The 20529-nt window shown below is 43.7% G+C and overlaps 1 protein-coding gene across 2 annotated transcripts in view; it reads left to right on the top strand.

The window, feature by feature from the left end:
* NUP98 (nucleoporin 98 and 96 precursor) overlaps positions 1-20529 on the top strand; it is a 40562-nt gene that overhangs the window by 6166 nt on the left and 13867 nt on the right. Inside the window, exons 6-20 of one of the 2 annotated variants that reach the window (XM_075716650.1) lie at positions 494-601; positions 1226-1409; positions 3020-3183; positions 3956-4093; positions 4663-4750; positions 6519-6611; positions 7027-7167; positions 8983-9116; positions 11126-11313; positions 12517-12633; positions 14134-14438; positions 15569-15682; positions 16445-16583; positions 16867-17044; positions 17391-17555. In XM_075716650.1, the coding sequence (XP_075572765.1) occupies positions 494-601; positions 1226-1409; positions 3020-3183; positions 3956-4093; positions 4663-4750; positions 6519-6611; positions 7027-7167; positions 8983-9116; positions 11126-11313; positions 12517-12633; positions 14134-14438; positions 15569-15682; positions 16445-16583; positions 16867-17044; positions 17391-17555 (2256 nt within the window). Of the gene's footprint in view, positions 1-493; positions 602-1225; positions 1410-3019; positions 3184-3955; positions 4094-4662; positions 4802-6518; positions 6612-7026; positions 7168-8982; positions 9117-11125; positions 11314-12516; positions 12634-14133; positions 14439-15568; positions 15683-16444; positions 16584-16866; positions 17045-17390; positions 17556-20529 lie in introns of both variants that reach the window. The other variant, XM_075716641.1, reaches the window with a different exon arrangement.

Raw genomic sequence — 20529 nt, 5'->3', positions numbered from 1 at the left:
ACGGGGTAACTGATAGCTGCTGGAAAGAGGCATCCTTTTCCCCAAATACTTGCTCATGCAAATCTCGGCCCTCTTCATTCCTAGACTGAGCCGATTTAAGACTGAGACCTTGTTATTTCTGGATGTAGGCAGAACAGTCATGATCAGCTTGAGCAGCGGCCTTGATGTGTACTGTCATAGTACAATTAAAGAAATGGGGGATAATGAAATCCATGAATAGCTAGAGTTGTGTCACAAATGTAGGTAAACTGAAGTGAAACTGAAAAATGAGTTGCGCTGCGTTGTTTGGAGTGTCAGTGGGGTGAATTCCACCATTGATTGCTACTGAGTGTGCCTTGTCACTGGGTGAGGCCCCAGCTGTACAGATAACAGCGATACGCTGCTTCAGGTCCTGTGCTAAATTTAGGTTTTAACAGCATCTGCCGAGAAACTACTAACTGTATTAATGAAAGTCTGGCTTTTAAACTTGATATCTTGACCTCTTCTTTTGCAGCCACCAACCGGTACAGATACTATGGTAAAATCTGGAGTTAGCACTAACATCAATACCAAGCACCAATGTATTACTGCTATGAAAGAATACGAAAGCAAATCTCTTGAGGTCAGTCAATGAGTGTTCTAACATGCTTATCTTGTTTGGCTGTTTGTTAGCGTCGGTTCAGTAGAGCTTTTTTTGACTGTAATAAGGATCTTCTGTGCTCATTAGTATAAGCACAACCTTCAATGTCTGCTTCGCTCACAGAAGAGAGGTATCATCAAGTAAAACACTTAACACATTGCCGTATTAATTGCGTTTGTTTTTAAACGCTTGATGCTGCAATTTCTGAAGAGCTGGAATTCCATCTTGCTGTATGCCGGAAGGGCAAGAGATCCTGCTGGGAGCAGTCCTGCGCTGCTGGGAGAATGGCAGAGTCTTGAGCAAAAGTTGTTTAATATTAAACCAGTGTTCCCAAGGATTTAACCTGAAGCCTTTCTGTTCAAGTTGACTTATTTGATACAGGTCTTCTACTCAAAAGATCTGAAAAAGCTCTGGGAGTTAAAATCAAAGCCCAAACAGGAATCTAAGGTTAGGTCCTGTTTATGATGTCCTTCTTTTTAAAAATGTAGGTGTTGCAGCTTTTCTCGATACCCTCATCTTGGTGCAGGCTTGAATGCTGCGTAAGCGCGCTAATGACACTGTTCTGACCTTACCCTGTGTAAAGAGAACTGCATTTCCCTTTACTAGGAACTCCGTTTAGAAGACTACCAGGCAAATAGGAAAGGGCCCTCGAATCCTGTAGGAGCAGGAGCAGCTGCAGGCTTGTTTGGATCTTCTACTGCTACATCGAGTACAGCTACGGGACTTTTTGGCTCTTCTACTACTAACACAGGCTTTTCATACGGACAGAATAAAACTGCTTTTGGAACCAGTAAGTACTGCCTGTCCACTGTCATTTCTGTGGCCCAATATGCAAATATTCTGTTAGGGGATTTAAAGTTCTGTAATGAAAAAAGGTGAGGAAACACTGGTGTGAGCTCAGAATTTTACTAGTTGTATTATCAACATTGAATATTCAGGTTCTTTGCCGTAGACATCTCTACTTACTCTTCAGGGATTGCAAACTTCCTCTGCATCTCCCAAGCCTTGCTGGAAAAGAGTTCATTAGAGCATCTGACTTGACAAGAAAGTCAGCTAGTCCACGAGTAAAACAATTTGAAGTAAAACCACCAGGATATTGCTAAGGATCGGTAGGGTGATGGCATCAGCTGGTTAATGGTGAAGTCAGGATTCTACTTCTGCTACTGAGTGAACATAAATTACCTGGAAATGGGCAAAGTTAATTTATAGTAGCCTAACTAGACTTTGCCAGGAGCTATTCTCCACCAGAGAGCAGGGTTAGGCTGTGGACCTGTTCTATGTTGTGCCATCCAGGTTTCACGCTGTCCACTTTGGCATTCTTGGTCAAACAGTAAAAGCCGGGTATGAAGTCACTAATTCACATAAGCGCTTGCATGCCTGGTAGTTGCAGGTTGGGCTAACCAGTTAGTGGACTTTTTTGAATTTAGCATAAACCAAACTGTGCTGAAAAGTTCCAACACAGATTCTGTTTTTATTAGTTTCTGCTGCAAACCGAAATAGATATTTGTATTTGTGGAATTAGACTGTAATGGGAAGATCACAATCCTACGGTCTGTAGAAGCGGGAGCAATTATCTGCTGTAAGAAAGGCTCTGCTGTTTTGGGTTGGAATTGTGTCTGTGGTTAATGGTAGGCACTGCTGGCCTTAATCTCTGGCCTTGCTTGAGGCCTGCGTGGGTTGAGCTGAGCTGCTGTCCTTGAGAAGGGTCAGTGTACAGGTGGCCATATTCCTCTGCACCCCGTGAAGGTACGGTTCGTTAAAACACAGGGACTGCCCAACCTGACAGCCTTGCTGGGCTTCATCTATGTCTCCTGCGGTCAGCTCCGAAGAAAGCACCTAGTTCTGCAGAGATAGCAATGGCAGTTGTGAGAAGGAGCAAAAGCTCTTGTCTACGCGTATACTATTTTTACCACATAGCATGTAAACAGCCCTTTTCCTTTGGGGAGAGGGTGTTTGAAGCTCAGGTAGAAGTTTCTGTAGGAGTAGTTGTGTGGCTTCTAGAACAGAACCGGTGTGTGCGGCACCGGCTGCCTGCCCATGTCTCGCCCAGTGACCTCTTTTCGGGTGCTCATGGTACGGTTTTCTTTGTACAGCGGAGAACAAACTGACCATATCAAAGCTGGTATCTTTTTGGTCAGATCTATCTGTGAGGTAAACTTGCTGAAAATTCTTGGGTGTTATGCTCACACTGATGTTAGGACAAGGAGAACCTGATGAAATACGTGATACGAACTACTTCCATCTGAAGGCAGATGCTGTGCTGTGTTGATGGCACTGGGTGTTCTGCTGTTCCATTGAACTGAAGCATCTGGTTTCCTCTTCAAACGTGCTGCGTGTGGAAACGTAGTGGGTTTGGATAAATACTTGAGGGTTTTTAACCAATGTGTTTATATGTTGTAGGTATGACCGGCTTTGGAACAGGAACAACGGGGGGTCTTTTTGGTCAGCAATCTCAAACGACGAGTCTGTTTAACAAACCGTTTGGTCAAGTCACAACAACGCAGAACACTGGCTTTTCTCTTGGCAATACCAGCACTCTAGGGCAGCCAAACACAAACACAATGGTAAGATAAATTGTTTGAACCCTTAAAGCTTCTCCAGCTAGACTGAGGAGGCTGCGATATAGTGCTTCAGATCTTCCTCAAATTGTAGTAGAGCTTTGTAAAACTGGGATACAAGGCTTTGAACGCTGCTGTCTGAGCTAGCAACTCCCTGCCAATCAACATTTTTCATTCATGATAATTGGGCAGCAAGACAGCTTTTAACAAATAACACTTCCCATTCCCTTCTTCAAGTGGTCTGCTCTGTCAATTCAAGTAATTCCAAGCACGTTCGCACAGATAATATAATTCCATTGTTAACATTCTGTGGGATTCGTTAACAATTCTCTACTTTCTGGTGACTAATGAGCAGCATTCATGGGCTCTTTTGATAGAAGGATGCTACATAGCTGTACCTTGTTGCATAGCCAGGGGCTTTGGCTCCAAATATACTACAAATTCTTTCTGAATATGTTGTGACTTCTCCCAGAAAACACTGCGAAATGTTTCTTTTCCATCTCCCTCACTCAAAGTGATAAGGAAATTCCAATATCCTTTTAAGCTTGGAGCATAAATTCTTTGGGTTTTTTTTTTTTTTTCAAATTTCCTTTTTGTAACTAATTCCTTGGAGAATAACTAAAGCTTCTGAAGTGCTTTTCACCCATCTTCTTCCCCTGGCAAAAGGGGTAATGTTGTAGCATCATTTTGTTAAGTGACTTCGTGTGTTGATTCTGTTATCATCAGTGCTAGACTTCAAAGCATTCCAGCGTTATCTTAACCTCGTTCCTGTTTGTAGGGTCTCTTTGGGGTAACCCAGCCCTCACAGCCTGGAGGCCTTTTTGGAACAGCTGCCAATACAAATGCTGGTACTGCATTTGGAACTGGAACTGGTCTTTTTGGACAAACTAACACAGGATTTGGTGTTGGCGGTTCGGTATGTCTGTACCTTAATAAAAAAAAAAAAAAAAAAAAGAATAAAAATAAAGGAAAATAAACCCAAATGGCTTAGAGTCCTGTTCCTGGGTGTTGACCTCCATGAAAGTAGCTGTGTCTTAAAAGTTAAGATGCCCGAGATGTGCAAATAGCGGTTTTGTGTAGACTGAAGGTTACAATGTAGGCATGTGTAATAGTGTTGCAGAAATAATTTTTTTAACAATTAACGTCTTGAGTGATTAAAGACAGCAAGAGAGGCTAAGGATGCCTCAGTGCAGCGTTGAAACTACAGGCGTTTGAATTGTGATGGTGACTTAACCGAAAAAGAACTTGATTCTTGATACTCAGCCATTTTGGTTTTAATGGAGTGAAAATACTTGTTTCTAGAAGGTGCTTGCTGCCTACTAGTGCATGTGGCTTGCGAATAACACGTCGCTGCTGGGAGCCTGGGTTGTGCGGTCTAAGTTGTGCTTGGCGTTAGTTCTGCTTTCTTGCCTACAGCGAAACACTAATGCAGCTCTTTTCATATCAGTCTGTCAGGTTTCCAAATTTGTGTTTTCTCCCTTCCAGACCCTGTTTGGTAACAAGCCTGCTGGATTTGGAACCACCACGACCAGTGCTCCCTCGTTTGGTACAACCACTGGCGGCGGGCTCTTTGGTAACAAACCAACCCTGACTTTAGGAACCAATACAAACACTTCCAATTTTGGTACATATAAAAAAAAGTGGGATTTCAATCACTTTAAAACTACACTGCATATACCACACACCTGGCTGCTGAGTATCGCATGCTAAATGATTATGAATGTTAAAATTCTCAGGTAAGCCATGCTTCTGATGCATGTTGCTGCAGGGAGACATCTTGGCTGCTGTTTCATACCTTTCCTCTTGGTGGTACTCCCCGACTCGAGAAGGTAGATGCTTAAGTGAAAGTACCACTCTTTCAGTGAGGGCTTAAGAGAAGGTATAACCTGTAATTGAAAACTCTTGAAATCAAAAGAATTCATACAACATAGAGATTTGTTAAGAGGCTGTAGATATGCTGTGGTTGCAAAGGAGTACTGAAGGAAATAAGGTAAAAATGGTGATACCTATAGCTTGATGGCAGGGATGAGGAGATCTCGTGCTGGAGTGAGGGTAAAATGAAACTGGAACTGTTTAACTGGTAGCTGTTGTCTTTCATGGTCTTTCAGGATCCAAGTCCTGAAGAAATGGGTCTTGTGTTAATGTTGGCCTCTGACGCTAATGTTGGAGAATTGGTGTTGAATGAGTGTGTGATCAAGCAGGAGAAGTGTGTAGTCATGGTTCAAGTAAATGACAGTCTGCCTTCATGGGACTTCTCTTGAAATCTGTTTTGATTTTTTTTTTCTTGACTGAGAGCAGCACAACTGTGTTCCTGAAAGTGAGCAGGACTGGGTTTAGATGCTTGACATCTGTCCTTTTTTGTTTGTTTTGTTTTTATATTGGCACAAAGTCTAAAATGCAATTACCCTGCCATGCCAGCCTGACAGAATAAGACAAAGGGAGGAAATTGCAGCAGTCTCAGACTGTCAGGGCAGCACCTTAGAAAGCACAGTTTCATTGCGGTGACCAGCCTTGGGCAAAAAACTGTTATCACGGTGTTTGTGAAAGTTGCTTCCAAGTCCCTTGTTCTGCTGTTCTTCCGAGATCTTCATAGCCACACTAGTTCGTGTTGACACTGTCTGGTGGTGAACAATGCTGATTGTAGTACGTGCTTTTAATTTGCCTGCATTTCTTGCAGTGGCACAGTTTATAGGAAAAATGAAGTTTGGTTCTAAGGTGTTTCTGATGTTGGTCCTTGACTGCAGTTCTCTAGTTTAATTCTGTCTGTTGCATACTAACCAACCGTGGGATGGTTTCACAACTTTCAGTTTAAGAACTAATTTGTCTAATGCTAGATTTGAATTGTACTCGGTTACAATTAGAGATGTGTCTTTGAACTGTGTGCTTGTACGAGTCTGAGTTGTTACCTGCTTTGTCGGTAAGAATCGGAGAAGTACGTGTGTGGTATAAACAGTATAAAATGGGATTTGTTCCTTCCAGGCAGTTGAAGAAACTTAATACATTTTATTCTGTTAAATGCTGCCAGATACAGCATCATTACGTTGCTTCTGGCTTTCAGTAAAACTTTGGAGTTTGTAACAAATTGAAAAGCTTAAGAAGGCAAAACAGTATTTTTCTGTACTGATGTTTTCATTATTATGTTCGTAACTTAAATACGTTTTTTACCATTGAAGTCCCCTCTTGCTGCTTCTCAGTTTAACTTGCACTGTTGGAAACAGTCCGTGAAATTTGACCTTAACTGTGGCAGGGCTGTCTCTGTGATGCTTATTTATTTAAATACATGCTTTTAATTTAATCTCTAATAGTGTTAGATTAACGAGCTGTTACTTCTGTTCTTGAAGGTTTTGGTGCCAACACTGCTGGAAATAGTTTGTTTGGAAATAAGCCTGCAACTGGGACTCTGGGAACTGGACTTGGAACGGGGTTTGGAACAGGTAAACATTTTACCAGCTTATTTCACGTCAGCCTAAGCATAGTCCTCAAACTTCAGCGGTAATATAGCCTTGGTATTACATGCTAACTCTAACGTAGTAAAGGCTGTAGGTGTGTTAGCTTGAAGCCGTGAGGTCTCAAATCAGAACCAAGTAGAGCTTGCTAACACAGTGCTAAGTAACTTTTTAGAAATTGTAGGCAGCTTTGCTTACAGTGGTAAGCAAAGTGGCTCAGAAAACTGGTGTCATCCTGTGTGTTTGAAGTCTCTGGTCTGGTCACATGAGTTTTAGACATTTGCGGACATGTTGAATGTTTCTTGCAGTTTAATAATTGATTTTTTTTTTTTGTTGTGGGATAAATTGGCTTGTAAGTTTGTCGCAGTCTTGTAGTAAATGACCGTTGTCTCTCCTGCCGCAGCTCTTGGAGCAGGACAGACTTCTTTATTTGGAAACACCCAGCCTAAACTTGGTGGAACGCTAGGAACAGGAGCATTCGGAGCACCGGGATTCAATACATCAACAGCTACTCTGGGCTTTGGAGCCCCTCAGCCTGCTGTAGGTAAGTGTACATTAGCCCAAGTTTAATTGCTGCTTCCTCCGTTGTTTCAGATGTGCCTAAATGAAGGAGCACATCCCTCCCAAATGCTTTGGAGGGAGAAAAAATGTTTGAGCATCTATTAGAGGCCACTTCTGTTCTCGGTAGCAGTGGAGATTGTGTTAATGACTTTTTTTTTTGTGCTAATTATATTTTTTTAAAGTAATTCAGAGTTACTTAACATTACTAATAATTGCAGCTATTTTAGAGCTTTGCCTTCAATATTGCTAACATATTTCCCATAACTGAATTTGGGATAGCAACAGTAAGTGCTTACAAAAAAAGATAAGGGAAATGTAGCGTTAGCTTCTTCAGTAATTTCAGGTAGGAGAGCTAGAGGGACTTAATCAGGAGGAGGGAGGTGATCCTTCCCCTCTGCTCAGCACTGGCGAGGCTCCGCCTGGAGCGCTGTGTCCGGTGCTGGGCTCTCCAGTATGACACGTGGACGTGCTGGGCTCTCCAGTATGACACATGGACGTGTTGGAGAGCATCCAGTGAAGGGGCGTGGAGAGGCTGGAGCATCTCTGCTACGAGAGGAGGCTGAGAGGGCTGGGGGAGACGGCTCAGGGGGAACTCGCCCACATCCATCAGTGCCTGCAGGGAGGGTGCCAAGAGGACGGAGCCAGGCTCTTCCCAGTGGTGCCCAGTGCCAGGCCCAGAGGCCACGGGCACGCTCTGGAACACAGGAGGGGCCCCCTGAACATCAGGAAACACCTTCCACTGTGAGGGTGCCCAAGCACTGGCCCAGGTGGCTGTGCTTGAGCAGGGGGCTAGGGAAACGGTGACCTTCAGAGATGCCTCCAGCCTCACTGTTCCGTGATCCTGTGAACACCCCTCAGAGTCACTTCATATACTAGTTATGACTGGTAAAATGTGGTTGAGGGGAGCTACGTTCTCACCATGATGAAATACTCTCTCTCATCAGTGTGGTGCAGTCAGCTTTTATATATTTCTGTCTTGCTTCCATCATACCTCCGTATTTCTTATGCTTGGACCTCCCTTGATTGAACTCTACAGAGGATCCAAGAATTCTCTTTTGTAGGCAACACCTGCAGTGCAGCAGCGTAGGGAAGGGTCTCACTGGCCAGCATCTGCTCAGTTAAACCAGATTTTGATCTGGGAAGAACCAGTTGTCTCAAACTCTCTTCTTGACTTCCTTGCAGGCGTTGTCTGACAGTAAGCTGTTGTTTCTGAGAGTGGTTTTGTTCTTCTTGGGAATGCACAGATTTGGTCTGGTTTTCTTGGAATTAGGATGAAGCTGCTGTAGGTTGCTCAAAATGTTTGACAGTGTGAACACTTGTAGTATTTTACTATTTAATAGATGCCAGAAGACAGAGAGACAAAATTAGGATGACATTGTTGCAGAGGACTCTAGACTTGTAAGGTTGATTGCTGTAGCAAGAATATCAAAACTGCATCACAGATTTTCTTTTCTTTTTTTCCCTTACTTAAAAGATGTTTTGGAAGTCAAATGTGTTAGTTAAAGGTTTTGACAGGCCAGGCTCATTCTGCTGATGTGTAGCTCTTCGTGCCCTCACCTTTTTGCAAGTAAAAACGTGTTGAATGTGGTTGCAGATTCTAATGAAGGAATAGAATCTGATTTCTTCCTTCAAACTGCTGCAGAAATGGTGACTGAAGAGCAGGGGAAAGAAATGCTGAAGTTTGTTTAAAATTTGAATTCATCTGAGGAGATCCTCCGATTGGAAGGCTGTCTTTTCTACCTATGTTGGTTCTACTAGTAAAACTGTTAAATGCTAAAAACCAATGTTCCTTTTATAGCGCTGACAGACCCAAATGCATCAGCTGCCCAGCAGGCAGTCCTTCAGCAGCATCTCAATAGCTTGACTTATTCACCCTTTGGAGATTCTCCGCTCTTCAGAAACCCCATGTCAGACCCAAAGAAGAAAGAAGAGGTAAGTGCACATAAACATTATACTCACTTTCTGGGTAAGATTTGAAATTAATTTACGTTTTGTGCTCACTGTCTTCACTTAAGTACGCGGTGAGCAGCAAAGTTGCCATCTGGATACTCATACTGGTGCAGTGGCTTTTTATTCTCTCCAGGATGCAAACTGCTTATACTGTGGCTTTGTTTACTGCTTTTGAGTGCATCAGAGCCTTGGCTTTGGAGTTCTTGTTATGCTCACTGCTGCTAGTTGAGAATAAAGATGGGTAATTGTCTGTGCTTGGAATATTTTTAGTGTTTACCTTGAGCTTTGCTTATGACAGTCTCTTGCCTTGTTGATTTGTTTTAAAAGACAACAAAATAAATACTTTTCAGACTTTAGAATCATAGAATCGTTTAGGTTAGAAAAGACCTTTAAGATCATCCAGTCCAACCATTAACCTACACTGCCAAGTCCACACTAAACCAATCAAGGGTAGACTAGACTAAACCATGTCCCAAAGTGCCACCTCTGCCCATTTTTTGAACACTTCCAGGGATGGGGACTCCCCCACCTCTCTGGGCAGCCTGGTCCAATTCTTGACCACCCTTTCCGTAAAGAAATTTTTCCTAGTTTCCAACCTAAACGTCCCCTGATGCAGCTTAAGCCCATTTCCTCTCGTCCTATCGCTTGTTCCTTGGGAGAAGAGCCCAACACCCACCTCACTACAACCTCCTGTCAGGTAGTTGTAGAGAGCGATGAGGTCTCCCCTCAGCCTCCTCTTCTCCAGGCTGAACACCCCCAGCTCCCTCAGCCGCTCCCCACCAGCCCTGTGCTCCAGACCCTTCCCCAGCTCCGTCGCCCTTCTCTGGACATGCTCCAGCACCCCAATGTCCTTCCTGTAGTGAGGGGCCCAAAACTGGACACAGCATTCCAGGTGTGGCCTCACCAGTGCCGAGTACGGGGGATGATGCCTGCCCTGCTCCTGCTCCTGCTGGCCACACTATTCCTGACACAAGCCAGGATGCTGTTGGCCTTCTTGGCTACCTGGGCACACTGCTGGCTCATGTTCAGCCAGGCATAAACATGTACAGCCAAGTCCCCTTCCTCCTCTTTGGCTGATGAGGGTTGAATTTCCCTAGTGAAAGCACACGTGCTCACGCTGTCTAGACTCATCCGCACATTCGTGGATCCCTGGAACATTAGCGTGGCCCCTCTGTCCATCTGTAACCCTGCCCAAACCTTGAGCCCTCTTACCTGCCCCCACAGAGCAGGCTAGTACAGCTTGATGCTTGCTGCAAAAACATGCACGCGCTGACGTGCTCTTTTCATGGGCACCCTGTACTAATGGATCCCTCAATATTGGCGCGAGCCCTCCGCCTCTCCGATATCCTTGCCAGGGCCTCCTACTTGCGGGCTGCTCCTGCCTGAAGCTTGCCAGTGAATTACACGTGCACATGCCCACACGCGAGGTTTGGGGGTGATGCAGGTGATCTGCCTGTTCCCCACTGCCAGCAGCTGTCGCCCAGGCACAGGGGCCGGTGAGCTGTGGTCTTGCTCCAGTGGATGTTGCCGAATCCTTCGCTCACCTTAGTCTCTGTGCAGTAGCTATGCCTGGGACATGCTGGTCCCATCTCTGGGGCTGGAGCAGAGGCCCTCATCTGCTCCAGGCACTGAGGCTTCCCCTCGCTCCAGCTGCTGGCACCACAAGCACGGGGTGCCCACGTCCCCTGTCTGACTCCAGTGGCTGTCCCCAAATTCACTCAGCCTGGACAGGAGGTCCGGGTTGGCCTCTCCAAAGCTATACCTGTAGTTTCTTAATGGCCCATCAGTGAGTGACTGGAGACTTCTGGTCTTTGGCATTGTTTCCATTACCTGTTGTCAACGTGTCTGTGTTTTTGTTTATTACTTCCCCCTTTACTTATTTGCCTAAGGTCCTTGAGTGGGTGGTCTTAACAACAGCAGTCACTCTCACTGTCCACAAACCCTTTCAGTAAGTGGTATGAAAATTCCAATTCTACATCTTTTTGTTTCAGAGGCTGAAACCAACTAACCCAGCAGCTCAGAAGGCCTTAACGACACCAACCCACTACAAACTGACTCCGCGTCCAGCGACCAGAGTGCGACCAAAAGCTTTGCAGTCAGCTGGCTCTGCTAAATCTCATCTCTTTGATGGTCTTGACGATGACGAGCCATCCCTATCCAATGGCGCATTCATGCCAAAGTTAGTTTTTCTTTTGTGTATGTTGGGGGGAGGAGGTGGTGCAAGAATCTTCTGATCAGATTTAGTAAACTCCTGTATAGCGTCCTAAATTCCACGTCTGTTTTGTGACCTGGTTCAAATATGAATAGTGGTAACAAATTTTCTGTAAAACTTGAATAGAATTGTTTTCTGTAGAGGACATAATGTTCAGCTTAAACTGTTAAGACCAAATAAGCTGTAAAATGAGGTCATCCCGTGGTTGGAGCAGAGCTCCTGTAAAGTCATTAGGAATATTACAAGGAAAGCTTGTACAGTGTAATACTTCCTGCTTCCGAAATACAAGTGTCATTCGGTTTGCTAACGCAGTCAGTATGAAGACAGGTTTCTGACATTTTCATAGCCTAGCACTGGTCCTGTTTCAGATACACGGATGTTTCTGTGAGAAATTAATAATGATGCTGTGGATCTACCCTACTGAAGCTCTTGGGTTCAGTCTTCAAGAGCATCAGTGGCAATCAAATTGAAAAGGGCTTTGGAAAGCTTTGGAGTTTAGTTAAAAACAAACAACAAAAAACTTTGGAGAAAGGTGCATGAGTCATTCCAAGTCCCTCTTCTAAGCACAGTTGGTTTACATTTTGTAATTTTTGTGAACTTGGTTTGTCTTGAATTTAGCCTGAACCATCTGTTCGCTTTCCAGGGAGAGAGCAGAGTATGGAATTACTCAGTGTTTTATTGAAAAACACCAAATGAACAAAAGATCAGAACAAAGGGGTGCTTAGACTACTTTGAGTGTAATTTTCATAGATGTTCAGTTATCTTCAGATTGCAGTGAACCCTGGCCACTGATTTGCTCCTAAAGTGACCCTGTAGTAAAGAAGCACCTGCATCTGTGGGCCAGACTTCATGTGCTGGGTTCTGTGCTTCCGCTGGGAAAGCTCTGTTTTGTAAAACAGATAATACTGTGGTTCACTGAACTTGGGGTTTGAAGCTTTTGATGACTTGTGCTTTTTACGCTTATAAACCAAAGCCTTGAATGGAATTCCAGAAGGAGTTTTAGTATCTCAGCTACTGCAGTAAGAGCACTGCAGAAGACTTTGTACGTCCTGAGTGTGGGAACAGGTCTTATACACACCTGGTTCCTGGAACACAGGAGTTAAGCATGAAATACATATTTATGCAGTGGATATATCCAAATTTTTCTTGGTGTTTTGGTTTTTTTTCTAGGAAGAGCATCAAGAAGTTGGTTTTGAAGAATCTCAACAGTAGCAATCTGTTCTCGCCTGTCAGTCGTGAAAATGAAGACCTGGCTTCTCCATCGGAGTACCCAGAGAATGGAGATCGGTATGTTGATTCATCATGCAGGTGTTTATCCTTACAAGAAACGCAAACTGGTTATGCCTGTCTCTAAATTATTGTTGATAGAATAGGTAGTTATTTTCAGGGCTGTCGTCTTAGCTGTTCACTGGAAGCGAGTTGACCTGTTGTGAGATTCATTTCCTCTTAAACTAGCCGTATGTTCTTCCTGTGTGGCCACATACCAGTTCATTCCATCTGAAATCAGGACTTCAAAGAGGAATGACTTACCTTCTGGGTACGTCTCTCTCCATTCCCTGTAGCAAGAAACTAGGCCATTTCTTGAGGGAGGTGATAAACCTGACCCTGAGGTGAGAAGAACCTCTGCTTAGTCCTCCTCAGTAATGTGGGAATTGCAAGGAAGCTCCACTGATCCAAATGCCTCATAATAGTAATGTATTTTCTACGTATTCAAATGAGGACTCTCTAAGGCCCTCTTCTCCTCCCCAGAAGCCTGAATACCTACTTTCTCTAAAAATCTGTGGCCATAGTTCAGATTAACTCCTTTTGGGTGTGTTCTGGGGTTTGGTTTTTTTTTTTTTTGGTTGGTTGGCTTTTTTAAATCGTAGGCTGGAAATACAGCTAACCAGCTCAACATTTTGATTGTATTTAAAGCTACTAGAAGTAAGGACTGATTATGGGAGTGGGGAACCTTGTTTCTGATTACCTTAGTCCTGACCTGGGCAGTTCCTAATGGGGCAGAGGGATTCGTTAGCTGTGTTGCCAGCAGCCAGGCACAACAGAAGCTCTGAAGCCCATGTTTTGGAGTGACTGTCACAACCACAATAGTGTTCTCAAGTTTGATTTGATCATGGTGCTTCCAAGACTTAATCATGCTCTTCTAACACAGCGTGCATTTTGGGCACAAAAGTCTGTAAAGCCTGGTTCACAAATCACTGAATCTTTCAGATGGGAAACGACCTTGGGAGGTCTCTGTTCCTCAAGCAGTCTCAGCACTGAATTCAGACCTGGTTGTTGTGGACTTTGTCCAGCTGGGTGTCTCAAACCTCTGTGGATAGAGACTGCAGCCTCTCTGGGTCCCTGTTCCAATGCTTGACTGTCCTCATTGATTTCCCTGTTTTAATTTGACCATTGTTTCTCATCCTTCTGCCATGCGTATCTGTGGAGAGCTCGAATTTTGTCTTCAGTGCTGGAAGGCTGCTACTACTCCCCTGGCAAGCCTTTTCTCCAGAGCAACCCATTTCACTCCAGCTCTCCTCACAGGGCGTGTGCTTTAGTCCCCCAACCATCGTGGTACCCCTCTCCTGGTCTTATCGCTGCCTGCCATGTAGTGGGGGCCCCAGGTTAGATGCAGAATGGCAGAGGTGGTCTAAGGGCAGAGTGAAGGGGAATAATGGCTTCCCTCAGTCTGCTGACTCTGCGGTTCATGTGGTGGTCCTGTTTGCTTTTTATGTGAAAAGGCACCGGAATTTTAATGTTGACATCCCTTAAAACTAAATAATTTGACTTTATTCTTCATTTCTTCAGGTTCTTTTTGTCAGTACCTCCTGATGAAAACCACAGACAGGATGGTGAGCGAGAGGAGGAGGAGGATCATCATGAAGTGACTAGGTTTTACACTAACCCCATTGCCAAGCCCATCCCACAGACCCCAGACAACACCGTGCACAAACACCAGAACAGTATGGATGATACCATTGTGGCTCTGAATATGCGGGTGGCCTTGCGGAACGGTCTGGAAGGCAGTAGTGAAGATGCCTCGTTTCATGATGATTCCCTTCAGGATGAGCGCGAAGAGGAGTCTGAAACCGTGCATCACCTGCATCCTGCAGGTTAGGCTGCGTGTGTGGGCAGTAGCCATGTAGTTCTGACAGCGCTTCATGCATGTTTCATTAAAGTTCTCTTTTGCTGTTTTAGACCCTCAGCTTTTTCTCTTTTCCTTTTCCCTCCTCTTTTCTTCAGAATACAAATCTCGCTTTTCAGTCTTTTATCTAGTGCAGCGTTTTTTTTTCCTGCTGAGTCAATGAGCAATTAAATTTCATCACCTAATTTTATATTAGATTGAGGTAGTGAGATGCGTGAGAGGGAGGAGGAGGGCCCAATCTGTAACTGTTCTGCAGTAGTAGACTGAGTTGACTGTTGTTCAGGAGCAAGATCTTAGAGTTAAAAATCTAATGCTTGGTAGTTATCAACATGCAGACCGTGTTGTAGAGCTTGTCAGGAAAGGAATGGGCTGTAGAACATGGTTGTGTCTCTGTAGACCTGTCCCGAGTGTGTTTTCAGAACTCTCGGTTCCCGTCTCAGGGTTCAGTAAAACTGAAAAAGAGAAGTGTGAAAATATTAGGAGAAGTCTTGAGTACCTTTCCCTTAATTAAGACTTTGTAGCTGGTGAAGAGTTGTTTTTTAAACTCAGGAGTGATCTGGAGAAGGTGAAGAGGAAAAGGTCCTTTCAGGTAGTACATGGCATCTAATGAAACTAGCAGGTGATGTGTTCAAAAGAAATGTCTTCAAAAGCCCTAATGGCAAGAAGTTGTAGATGCAAAAAGCTTTTCTGGGTTTTAAAGATTGCTAGACAAATTAATAGATGAAAAAGCACTGGAGGCGGTTAAATGTAAAAAGTGGTGCATCTTGGTCAGCAGGTGCCTGAGCCCCCAAATTATTAAAGGTGGGAGAGTGTTTCCATTGAGTGCTGCTGTATGTGTTTGCATTTTTGCTTTTACCTACACATCTGGCAGCGATCTCTGATGGCAGGTTGCTAGGCTGGAAGAACCTGGCGTAGCAATTGTCTTAAATTTGCTGTGGAAATAAGGCATTTTGATTTCTCCGCTTTTGTTGTGCTGATTCTCAGTTCGTTTGGGACCTTCAGTTGTCCAGGCTTGCAGAAGAAATGGAGTGAAACTCTTGAAATGCTAAAGCTGGGAACTTGCTGTCAACCCAGTTCTCAATGAATTTTCTCTCGTAGGAATTGTTTTAACGAGAGCTGGCTACTACACCATCCCCTCCATGGAGGAGCTAGCTAGACTTACCAATGACAAAAATGAATGTATTGTGACAGACTTCACCATAGGCCGCAAAGGTAAGCATGTACAGCTTTTCTAGTTGCTTAAAGTTGAATCAGTCATTTTAAACTACGGAACCTGAATCTGAGTTCTGTGCCCTCAGTAGGAGGAGCCCTCGGTATGATTATAAACAGTGCCCTTGCATTGCGAACAACTTGCATCAAAGGCTTGTAATCTTTCAGATTGGTAGCGCTAACAACCTGTGTTACGGGATGACCTGAGAAGCTTGACTATGAAAAGAACAAAAGCCCCTGTAGCTTTTAAGACACTTGCTGTCCTTAAACGTAAAGACTGTAAAATCCGAACTTGCTGGAGCATTGATGCAAAACCAATCATCGTTGCTTCCATCTTAGCTGCTACCTATGCTGGAGCTGACTGAGCTCTAGTGAAGAGCCTTCAGCCCAAACTGTATTCTTTACTGCTTTTATTTAAAAAAAAGAAAAAAAAATCACATGGTGTCTACTATTTTTTAAAGCACTTTTTCTAAATATGCTATAAAGCTGAGGGTACACTTAGTGTTTATGTTAGCAATATGAATAGCCAAGTGATAACAAAAAGCTTTCTGTGCAGAAGAATTGGCTGTAAAAAAAGTTGATAACACATCGTCAGCGTTTTCACCGTAGGAAGGAGCAGTCACTTGTACGTTGTTCTGGAGACATGACAGAGCTAGGTGGTAAGGTGGGGAAAGGAGGAGTATACCAGGAACCCAGGTTCTCTGGCATGCAGGTTTGTTTTTTTTTTTTCATGGACAAATTGTGATGTTTTGGTTTGTTTTGCAGGTTATGGATCAATTTACTTTGAAGGAGAAGTAAATCTAACTAACTTAAATCTGGATGACATTGTACATATCCGTAGAAAAGAAGTTATTGTTTACCCTGACGATGAAAGAAAGCCACCTATTGGTGAAGGTTTAAATAGGTAATTTTTAAATGTACTGTCTGGGGACAGTGGCTGGTAAGGATGTTTATTATAATATTGACAATCTGCTGTGTTTGCAGGCAGCTAGCAAGAAATCTAAATCTGAGGAGTGCATTCAGATTGCAGCATTACACAGTTACTGAATATTTGCAAGTGTCTGAACCAGAAATTGCGTTTAAAAGTTGGTTTGAGCCCACGTGTTCAGTTCTCAGCTCCTCAGTGTACCTTAATAGCTTTGCCTCAAAACCTTGTAGTCTCTTACGCTTTTGTCCGTCTTTAACAGACGAGCTGAAGTTACCTTAGATGGAGTCTGGCCTACAGATAAAACATCTCGTTGCCTGATAAAAAGCCCTGAACGACTGGCAGAGATGAATTACGAAGGCAGACTGGAGTCTGTATCTCGGAAGCAGGGCGCTCGATTCAAGGAATACCGCCCAGAGACCGGATCCTGGGTGTTTAAGGTAACGTTTTTGTTCAAGTTGTAAAGTGACTTACAAGAATATCGGAAATAGTCTGAAGTTAGAATCTCCTGAGAACTTAGCGTTCAAAAACTTTGCTAAGCGTCTGTAAACTGTCTCAAGTCCTTCGGCTGTAGTGCAAACCATCCTTGCCAAACTGATGGAAACTTCTTTGAATGGTTGAAGACCTGCTTAGAGCAGATGTTCTTGGTCTGTACAACAGCGGAATTTGTTCCGGGTGTCACAACTGCTGTGTAAAGTGGACAGTTATGCCAGCTCATCCTTTTAGAAATGGATGCCTGAAATGTTTCTTCCAAGGTGTGACATGTTTGCCCTTCTCGTTACACAGGTGGCACACTTTTCCAAGTACGGCTTGCAAGATTCAGATGAGGAAGAGGAAGAGCATGCTTCAAAAGTGGACACAAAGAAGTTAAAAACTGCACCTGTGCCACCCCCAGGGCATCTACCACCCCAGCAAATGACCCTAAACAGCAAGCCAACACCTCCATCTCAGGTAGAAGGAGGACAGTGACTAAAAGGGAATTCGTAAAATGAAATTTGAAGAATAGCTGGTGCCTAGGGAGGGGTTGTTGAAGTAACAAGTAGCCTGGAAACCGAAGAGCAAAACCTTGCGCAAACTCAGTAGCTCTTCTGACCTCTTGATGAGTGTTTGCATGTTCTTTTTCATTCAGATACTTGACATTTCATACTGAGGATGTGTGGGGATGGGAAGGCTTTAAACCCTTGTTTCTTGTTTAAATTCTGGTCTAGATTGAGTTTGGCATATTTGCACCACTTACGGAAGAAAACTTGTTTTTGTGAATATTGAATATATGCTAGATAATTATAACGCCTTGTGCTGCCTGCCTTGAGAATGATATTGTGCATTAATTTGACATAACCATCATTTAGTATGCAAGACTGTACGCTTTATATTAAGAATGTGCTCTATTTTTATTAAAAATTACTTTTTTAAGGCTGGTTATATGCTGGATTTTTAAGTTTATTTGGGTTGGATGTGACTGCTTCTAAAGCTTTGTAAAACATCCTCAGTGGTATGCCCCTGTCTCACGTAGGGTAGGTAGCATTTTATCCAGTTCACTTGTAACCCCTTAAGGTCTAATGTTAACTTTTTTTTTTTTAAAAAAATACTTTTACATGGGTTTAAAGGTTAGTCTAATTGCAGCTGATAGACTTACATTTTTCCAAATGTAATTAGTGTGGATATTGTCAAGCCTAATTAGGAGCTGCTTCATTGTGGGTGAAAAAACAGCCTATTTGGAAGGCATCCTGCCATTGATGGGGTGGAATATACTCTTTATGCCAGGTGTTAATGGTAAATGTTTGTGAACCACCTATAGCTTTTTGAAGTAACTTGTCAAAAAAGAGAAAGCAAGTGCAGAGAGCAGGGTTTTTTTTTTTTTTTCCAGAACTGGATTCTCTGTTGCCTAGTTGTGACAGTAAGCCTTCAGCAGTTAGGGTGTGCGGGAAGGCTGAGCAGAGGGTATTTAGCAGCTGGACAGGACTTGCTGAGAGGTTTTTGTTGCTGTGCATAAGCAGGCTTGCTGTGTTACCCTTCTGTAAGCTGTGACCGCAGCGGGAGGCGATCTCTGAGCTCGCAGCTCGCTGAGGCGTGGATCATAGATCATCATGGATCATTTTAGTCTGGAGAAGAGGAGGCTGAGGGGAGACCTTCTCGCTCTCTACAACTCCCTGACAGGAGGGTGCAGTGAGGTGGGTGTTGGTCTCTTCTCCCAAGGAACAAGCGATAGGATGAGAGGGAGTGGGCTCGAGCTGTTTCAGCGGAGGTTTAGGTTGGATATTAGGAAAATCTCTTCACGGAAAGAGTGGTCAAGCATTGGACCAGGCTGCCCAGAGAGGTGGTGGAGTCCCCATCCCTGGAGGGGTTCAAAAAATGGGCAGAGGTGGCACCTGGGGACATGGGTTACTTGACTTACCCTTACTTGACTTACACACTTACCCTTGACTGGTTTAGTGTGGACTTGGTAATGTTAGGTTAGTGGTTGGACTGGATGATCTTAAAAGGTCTTTTCCAACCTAAACGATTCTGTGATTCTGCGATTCTGTCATGTGCCAAGGTGCTGCTTGGCACGTGGCCAGCGTTCGTGATGTGTCATTTCACGGGGAAGTGAGGAGGAGAGTTGTATTTCTGCGCCTCTGAAGTCAAAGCAGAAAAAAAAACAGCTTAAGAGGTAGTACTGTCAAATAGGTTGAATGCTTTTTTCCTTTGGGGTGGTGTGTTTTGGTTTGTTTGTGGGTTTTTTTTTTTTTTTTTTGTACTGAGTCTAGTCCTTTTGAAACCAGGAGACACTCTAGCAGCATTTCTCTTCATTGGCCATTGGCTTTGGGTAACTTAGAGCCCTTCTGGACAAGGGTCTGTTTGTAGCATCAGGAGATAAAACAAATCGCACTTCTTGCTTGTGCAAAAGAATTTATTTACTTTTGTGGTAGGAAAACATTATTAAGTCAACTGGGAATTGTTTTTAAGAGTCTGTGATCTAGTTATAACCTGTGTAGGAACACCTGAGCCATTCCATCTCTGCTGCTTTCGGTCTCCAGGCAGGTTAGAGGAGCCCGGAAGGAAAGGTCTGGTGGCAGCAGTTCACCTGAACGCCTTTCAGTACAGCCAGCGCTGGTGCGGTTCAGCATCCCAATGGTAGGAGTCCCAGTTGCTGTACAAACAGAAAGCCAGGAACAGCGCAGTCTGCTCTTTGAGCAGAACGTACTGCTGTAGCGACAAATTAGGTCAGCTGCCACCTCTTCGATGGATTCTGGCTTCAGAGAATCCCAGAGTAGTGTACAGCTGCTGCTTTATCGCTCCTCCTGGCTAATTAAAACCTGCTAGTTCATCCTGCTCCTGTAAAGTACTTTCCTTAAGTATTTGCATTTTGTTTGAGATGAATGCGTGGCTGTCTAACAGACTTGCCTGCCTGTACCACCTTTCAATTTTCCTTCTTGCTTCTTGTTCAGATTAAGGGGGACCAGAGCTGATGTTCTAAGCAGTCAAAAATATTGGGACTATGTGTGATTTATTCAGACCTGTCTTAGAGATTCAAATGTATTTAGTAAAAACTTGTCCAGGTTAATTAACCTGTTTGACTTGCATACCATTAATTAAGGTTTTCATTTCTGAAAATAGGAAAAACATCTACGTTTCCCAAACCTCTGAGGAACAACATAGCATGGCTTAAAAACTTGCCAAACTCTTGCTGTGTAAAGCATCTGAAAATAATACTTTGGTCTGTAGGAAGCATTTAGGATCTAGACTGGGGGTGGGGTTTTTTTAATTCCCTCACTAACTTGAATATTAATGAATTTATTAATGTTTCAAGGTCCACAGGAAATAGTTACACCGGGGACCTGGCTGCATTAAAGCACAATGAAGGGACCAGCGAAACTTTTGTGTTTGTAACCATGTTTTGACTTGTAAATCTGTTCCGCATACTGCAGGCGTACTCGGATACCAC

The sequence above is a fragment of the Pelecanus crispus genome, chromosome 1, assembly GCF_030463565.1.
Source record: "Pelecanus crispus isolate bPelCri1 chromosome 1, bPelCri1.pri, whole genome shotgun sequence".
Lineage (NCBI taxonomy): Eukaryota > Metazoa > Chordata > Aves > Pelecaniformes > Pelecanidae > Pelecanus > Pelecanus crispus.
Note: the sequence above shows the minus strand (reverse complement) of the source record. Positions and strands in the feature narration are given on the sequence as shown.